We start from the raw sequence: 6,878 nt of genomic DNA on the forward strand, positions 1-6,878 counted from the left end.
CTCTGCAGCAAAGTCACTCAAAGCACGAGCAGTGATGCACATACAGTAATTATGGCATTTTATTTTTATTTCCCAGATTTAAAAAGAAAGAAAAAAAAACACTTAAAAACTGGATCTGTTTACACAGGAGGCTTGAAAACGGATACATAGCTAACCATCGGGAGGGGCGAGGGGCTGAAAGCTGCTTTCACGATTTTAAAAGGAAATGAATGTTGTTTAGAGACACAATCTTGTAACAACATGGTCAATCTCCAGACTGTACTGCTCGAGTGTTAGCAAAGTAAAGGGCTGGTGCTGGCAGCCCACACTGCAATAACAGGGTCTCCAGAAACGCTTTTACAAAATTATACAAGAGTTACTCTGTAAACATAACACTGCCACCTAGAGGCTGAGATACAACTCTAACAGGGGAAGATTACAAGTTCAGGAGACTGGCTGACTCATTTTAGTAACTATTTAATGTATTCGAATGGTGTCGATGGTTTGAGAAAGCTGTGTTAAATCAACACACATCTAAATGTTATTATCTAAGCAGAAGAAAGTCAAATAGTTAAGCTAGTTCATCTGGTATTCTTATTTTCAGTAATTGAAGTTTGGTAAGGTCAAAGTTTATAATGACTGCATCCCCCAAGTGATATGTCTGCCCCCTGGTGGTAGTGTCAGGTAACTACCGTACATTGCAGATGTGAAAAGTGTAAATTGGAGTTCCAGTGCAGTCCAGTGTGTTGGGTATGCACAGCTTTTTCTTTAGGTTCTGTAATAATGTGCATTGCAATGGGTTTAGCGCAGTATGCTGCAGTACACTTTTGGGGCCCTATTCACAAACCTTGTAAGGACTATTTACATTATTTAAATACAGCTGTTTTCAATAGGGTTTATTAAATTATTCTCATTTGTCAAAGCACTGTTTAAACTAAGTAAAAGTTTTTAAATGCACTAAAACATATGTTTTTAAATCCTCAAAGTTCTTCAAATAGAAAAAATAGAAAGACAACGCTCTCCCTAGAACACAGGGTACAGAAGGACTCTTACTACAAGGCTCTGTATTAAGAACAGATGCCTTAAAGCTGGTGTGTTACAGGTTAACAGCAATTTCACATTCCATTAGACAGCTTGACATGTTGCCTAAGGAAAATAGATAAGGATGCACCTGTTATGAAGGACATCAGAAGTGGTTGGAATAAATTATTATAATAATGGGGGTGGGGCCTCAGAAAAAAAAATGGTAAAAAAACAGCTACACCTTTGTTACTGTCTGCATATGATTTTGTTTTTTATGCTCTTAGTTTATTTTCCGCTATCCTATAAAATATATTATTACCTCCTCTTCATAAAAAAGTATAAATATGACTTCCCCACCCACCCCAACCCCCCCCCCTCATAACCAAATCAGGGATAATAGTATATTATACGAAGTTACAAATTCCGAAAACTTAAAATCAACCCAGGTCACCCGCACGCACCTCTCTACTACACCTGGTCTGTTGACAAACACAAACGACAGAAATGGACAAGTTCCGGTCGCGTCGAACAATCGTCTGCTGAGAGAAGAGCTACGGCATTGTCACACGACTCCATTCTACGACCTCTTAAATAGCCAGAGGAAAACTGCTTGTGAGTAAAACCCTCTCTCTTCTCCATCCGTACACACTGTGGCTGGACACTAATGTAACATGTTGCTTCTGTTGTTTACCAGGCCCCCAGTGTGATTGGGTGATCAATCAAGAAAATGCCTGAGCTTCAGCTATTCCTGATGGAGCGCGTGGCATTGTAGTATCCTTATTCCACTGGAGGGCTCACAGGAACACCCTTGCATTCTGATTTGTCGTCTCCTTTTAGCTTTTCTGCATATTTCTATATAATGAATGAAAAATGACAGTGGCACACAATGGTGAAAGCCTACCAAAGTGTAGTAAAGCCTAGTAAAAACACAGTGAAAACATGGTAAACCACAGAAAAGTATTGTAAAGCATGGTAAAATTAACATAGAAAAAAACAATGTTAATCACAGTAAAGAAGGGAAATGCAGAATTTAAGAAGTCAACTGTAAAAGCATTGTTATATTAGGGTATAAGTATTTTTAATAATCTATGTATGATTATGGTTTTTCTATTATAAAAGCATTAATGTCACAGACTATGTTTAAGAACTAAGAATGCTAGCAAGCCTAGCAAGAGTTAATAATCAAGAAGGGGTTAGGAAAGTGTTTTTAAAGCCATGGCTGTCACACTTATAAGCTGTAAAGCTATTGAAGAATATCTAGACTTTACCTTAACAAGGCTGCGTTAGCCATAACCTGGAATATGTCTCTGGGGAGGAAAAGGAGCCCAAGCTCATCTTTTACAACGGGAAAGAAGAGGTTGTGAAGGTAAGCACATGGATTCAGCTAAACTAAGGTGCAGTGAAACAGTAACAGCTCCAGTAGCTGTGTTTTTGAATCAATAAAAAGTGCCTTTGAGAAGTTTACTTGCAGCAGTACAGTTTAATGCGCTTCCCTTGGTTCTTGGTAACGAGTTCTCTTATTGTTCCAGACTGTTCTAGTTGAGGATATGAAAGCGGATGAGATCTCTGCTCTCCTGGAATCTCTGGGGTTCTACAAAAAGTCACAGAAAGGTGAAGAGGTCCCCAAGGAGTTCCAGCATCTCCCTCTGAAAGCTCCTAGAGATGAACTCTGAGAGCACCTAGTGTTCATCTTGAGTATTGCTGCAGGAAGCAAGAATGAGGCTGGGGATCGAAAGGCAGCACCGTGCCTGGTCTCAGGCTGAGCAGAAGCTTCTCGTAGTGAGAAAAAAAAATGAATACATTCATTGTTAGAAGCAAAACAAATAATAATGATGATGATGTAAACCAAATTGGAGCAAGTGTTTTATTAATAAATAAAAAAAACAACAACTTTTAACGTGGCTTCTGTGTATTTATCAAAGGTTGAAACTATATGTGTATTTTAAAGGAATGGAAATGCACAGCTTTTCAGAGGAACAATTACATAGTAACCTGCATATGAATCATTACCACAATACTGATTAGAGTTTGGGTACTTCCAGGGATTTTGGGACAGTTGGGTATATTATACCAGTATCGTACATTGTGCCAGTTGCTGACTAAACTAATGGCAGATATCGTAATTCCAACTGCATGGTCAGTATTCGCTGCCATACTGCCATCAACATATTCTTTTAATTGTTAAAGACGCACACACCAGCATCATGTTGCACTTCCCCATTTTAAACCCTGTTTCTTTAGTAATGTGTTCCATTGAAGAATCGGTGTTATATACAGACAATCAACATAGCTATCTATATATCTACATCACGCCCTGTTAGTCTGGAGGATGGCTCATCTCTAATCAGACTGCCTTCTTTTAACTAATCAGATTAGCAGCAGGGCTCACGAGGCTAATCCTGTTGCTCAGGAGCAGACAGGCTGCAGGTTGCATGGTCTCTCAGATTCGGTGTCTTCAATGAGAGCCCGCAGTGCTTGTGCTGTACACACCAATCCCTCAGAACCTCAGTCTGGGCCTGGCTCACTACAGCAGCTCCATCTTCACTAACAACAGGACCCGGGACAGTGGAGACGGGCAGGGCAACAAAGCAGTTAAATCATCAGCTTTTTAAACAGCAGCACTATTTCCCAGAACACACACCAGACAGGAGGCCTGGATGACTTTCCTTGGTATCCCAGCTTTATCTTTTGTGAAAGTTGCAAAACCGTTGAACTTGGGGTGAATTTCCAAAGCTTACAGTAGTAACTAACTCTGAGAAATCTTTCTGAATAACTCAAATAAGGAAAGTTTTCTTTGTGTTATTATTCGGTTTACTCCTCTTGTTTTCAGCACATGAAATGATGTCCCGCCTCCCCTTGCAGATGCTGCTCTATTTCAATACCTTCTATTTTCCTTTCTGGTGGATTTCTGAAGTTCTCATGCTGGAGTTAAAGGTATGCAAAGATGCCTTCATTCCCATAAGCATTAGTTTAGGTTACAGACATCCATGTGTCTGGATCATTATTCAGCCCATGTGCTGACTGAGCCACAGCTCTAAATACCTTTTGTATGTGTACTGCATGTTGAAGGCTTTAATAACTCATATAGTCGTAGTGTCATACACAGAACCAAGGCAGAAATGTCCACTCTCACATCTTTCTGTTTTGCAGTACTGCTTATTACCAGACTACTACCAATCTCTCCTGGCCATTGGGATGGTAATCATCACTCTTACCGAGGGCCTGAGACTCTACCTTGGTTATGTAGGGAACTTGAAAGAAAAGGTAACATTTAAATACGTGGCTTTACTTAGGATCCCTTGATATACAAAGATTTATAAAATATTTGCTATAACCTGCTTAACTGTGATTGCATCAGATATTAAAATCCATTTAGTTATAGATGCATACAGTACTTTTTAAAAATATGGCCTACAATGGCCACCAGCATGTTCCAGAGAATATTGCACTATTGGTTGTTGAAGGTATTTAGCTTCCAATACGATCTGAGATCGGAATAATATTCCCGTCCTCAACCCATCTCATCTCCTCAGGTTCCAGAGCTAGCTGGAATCTGGCTCCTCACTTTCCTGTTCCAGCTCCCCATTCTCCTGTTTTTCCTGACGGACGAGGCTATCATCATCCTTCCATTGGAGAGGGCGGTCCACGTCATCTACCTGCTCTTCCTCCTTTCGGAGGTGCTTGCAGCTTTCCTTGCACTCAAGGTGATGACCCAGAAACTTACCCTGCAGTTCCACCTCAGTCAATTCGAAGACACAGACAAAACCCTAGACATCAACCAGGTGGTCCCCATCCCACCAGGCAGAAGCACATTCCCCTGGACCAGAAATATTCATGTTTACTGAGAGGTTTATTTAGCCTTTTGTTGCATGTGTTGGTAAAAACTGTCTATCCCCCAGGAGATGAACAATAGTGTGTATGATGACCGGTTAACTCAATTCACTCTATCACAGAGCTAGCTCTTTAGCACAGGTAACACTTTTAAGGACCTAAGCCAAGCAGACAACTGTTTCAGCTAATGCCTTAATCAGTGTTCAAGTCCTAAGCAACAAATCAAGCCATCAATACTTACATCCAAAGAGCAGAATCTGCAGCAGAGTGAACATGACTGGTTCTCTCCAGTCTTACTACACTAGCTAAATGAACAGTTACTTTGCATTAATGAGTACAATGTGTTTTTTGTCATCAATGTTGGACAGATCAAAATATTTTCAAGACTATCTTACATTCCCTTGCTGTATACGAAATGCTACAAATCCTACACTGAGATAATGCCAAGACCACTAGCGTAATTTGAATGCAAAGGATATCAGAAGATAGTCATATTTTAATATCCAACATCAGTCTAAAGTTTTGTTAATATGGCACGTGATAACCACAGAAAATAATTACATATACTTGTTAATTTTAATGTTAATAACTTGTAGCTGCAAATGCTTAATATTCTTATCTTTGAGCATCCCTTAGTTGTTTGCAGCAGTGTACATGATATCTAAATCAGCCCTTTAATTGAATGGCAAAAGTGCAAACTATGCTACAGTTAATAGAACATGGTTTAAATGAATTTATTAACAGCATCTATTAAAGATTTACAATAAAATTGACAGATTAAATATAACAGACGAAACAGACTGCAGGCCAGGACTTTGATCAGCGGTGTTCAGAATGGCTGGAGAAGATTCAGGAGATCCAGAAAATCAAACTCAGCACCAGTCTCAAAACATTTCTGGGGTCTTGATGATCCAGTGAAACATTGATGTCTTCGACTGCTGTTGCCCCAACAAAAGCAGCAGGGAATGGAATCATCTCACCAGTAAACTGCCACGTTATTCTTTATCGTGACTCTCATAGTTGTGTTTAATGTGCTTCCAAAGTTTCTAAATAAATAAATAAATAAATAGGCACAATAAAAAAAAAACAATAAGGGCACACAGAACTGGCTAAAGGGCTATTTAAACAAACTGAATTCATTCATTTTTGTATCAATCGTATCACGATCATACTCAACTCTGCCAAGCAGCCGGTTGACTTCAGGAAACAGATACAGAACAAAACACACTCTAGTGATGGTAAACTGATGATTGTAAAGCACGTACCAACATAGCTAATACAGGCAAAATGCAGTGACCTGTACATGCCAAGGTTAGCATATCAGTCGAATTTATTAGATTTAGTTGAATGGGGAGTAATTCTGCGAACAGTCCAAATATCACACTATTGTGAGTTGCTTTTGAAGACTGATAATCTACCAAAACGACGGTGGCAAAGTCAAGCCTGACTAATGATACGAGCCGACAATGATATTCGCTCTCACTTTGAAGCAGTGCGTCTTAAATTAACCGGTTAGCAATTCAGCGAATGAATGAAGAAGCATTCATGTCTCGAGTCAGTTTTAAAAACTGAACAACAAACGATTTGAAAATGGTTGCACTATTTTAAAAACACAACCACTCGTTAAGAACACACTGTCCTTCCTGCAGGGAAAGGTCAGGCCTGCTCTGCACTGTACACTGGCCGAGGTGAAAGATAAAGTCAGAGCCTTTTCACATCTACTTCTGACTCACCCCTTTGTTCAGGTGTTCAAAAATCGCGTCTCCGGCCTGGTCAAACATGCGCTCAAACACAACGGCTCCCACCAAGATGGAAAGCGCAAATGTCGAGCTTTTCCTGAAGACCGAATTATAGAGCTGCCTGCCAAACGCCATGTTGGTTGCTGTAGTGCTCATAGGACAGGAACCGGAAACAAAGGCGGGGGGAAATGACGTATTTGCCAGTGCACCCTGGGTTTGTAGTTTCAATGCGCTAGGGAGATGTGATATTTACTTGCGTGAGCCGAAATAATAAACTACAACTCCCATAATAACATTAAGACCATC

The 6,878-nt window shown here is 40.0% G+C and overlaps 3 protein-coding genes across 3 annotated transcripts; 2 read left to right on the plus strand and 1 right to left on the minus strand.

The window, feature by feature from the left end:
- The first annotated feature begins 1,155 nt into the window (after nucleotides 1-1,155).
- selenoe (selenoprotein e) lies at nucleotides 1,156-2,855 on the plus strand. The gene is made up of 5 exons (XM_041223068.1): nucleotides 1,156-1,174; nucleotides 1,598-1,614; nucleotides 1,697-1,773; nucleotides 2,290-2,368; nucleotides 2,532-2,855. The coding sequence occupies exons 1-5, from the start codon at nucleotides 1,156-1,158 to the stop codon at nucleotides 2,673-2,675; spliced, it is 336 nt and encodes a 111-aa protein (XP_041079002.1). The 3' UTR covers nucleotides 2,676-2,855.
- On the plus strand, nucleotides 2,719-4,847 carry LOC121297059 (transmembrane protein 17A-like). The gene is made up of 5 exons (XM_041223069.1): nucleotides 2,719-2,781; nucleotides 3,468-3,582; nucleotides 3,833-3,936; nucleotides 4,153-4,266; nucleotides 4,536-4,847. The coding sequence occupies exons 1-5, from the start codon at nucleotides 2,719-2,721 to the stop codon at nucleotides 4,845-4,847; spliced, it is 708 nt and encodes a 235-aa protein (XP_041079003.1).
- A 706-nt stretch (nucleotides 4,848-5,553) lies between these two features.
- Nucleotides 5,554-6,740, minus strand: LOC121296897 (cytochrome b-c1 complex subunit 9-like). The gene is made up of 2 exons (XM_041222803.1): nucleotides 6,567-6,740; nucleotides 5,554-5,879 (listed from the first exon to the last, which is right to left on the minus strand). The coding sequence occupies exons 1-2, from the start codon at nucleotides 6,726-6,728 to the stop codon at nucleotides 5,829-5,831; spliced, it is 213 nt and encodes a 70-aa protein (XP_041078737.1). The 5' UTR covers nucleotides 6,729-6,740; the 3' UTR covers nucleotides 5,554-5,828.
- Between the last annotated feature and the right edge of the window lie 138 nt (nucleotides 6,741-6,878).

Source organism: Polyodon spathula, chromosome 22 (genome assembly GCF_017654505.1).
Source record: "Polyodon spathula isolate WHYD16114869_AA chromosome 22, ASM1765450v1, whole genome shotgun sequence".
NCBI lineage: Eukaryota > Metazoa > Chordata > Actinopteri > Acipenseriformes > Polyodontidae > Polyodon > Polyodon spathula.

Bases quoted from the DNA above. Each gene is read 5' to 3' on its own strand.
- LOC121297059 (XM_041223069.1), top strand. From the start codon at position 2,719: ATGAGGCTGGGGATCGAAAGGCAGCACCGTGCCTGGTCTCAGGCTGAG. The intron at 3,583-3,832 runs GCAACAAAGCAG...TCTTGTTTTCAG, and splicing joins GGACAGTGGAGACGGGCAGG to CACATGAAATGATGTCCCGC. The intron at 4,267-4,535 runs GTAACATTTAAA...TCATCTCCTCAG, and splicing joins TAGGGAACTTGAAAGAAAAG to GTTCCAGAGCTAGCTGGAAT.
- LOC121296897 (XM_041222803.1), bottom strand. From the start codon at position 6,728: ATGAGCACTACAGCAACCAACATGGCGTTTGGCAGGCAGCTCTATAAT. The intron at 5,880-6,566 runs GTGAGTCAGAAG...TTATTTATTTAG, and splicing joins TTGAACACCTGAACAAAGGG to AAACTTTGGAAGCACATTAA.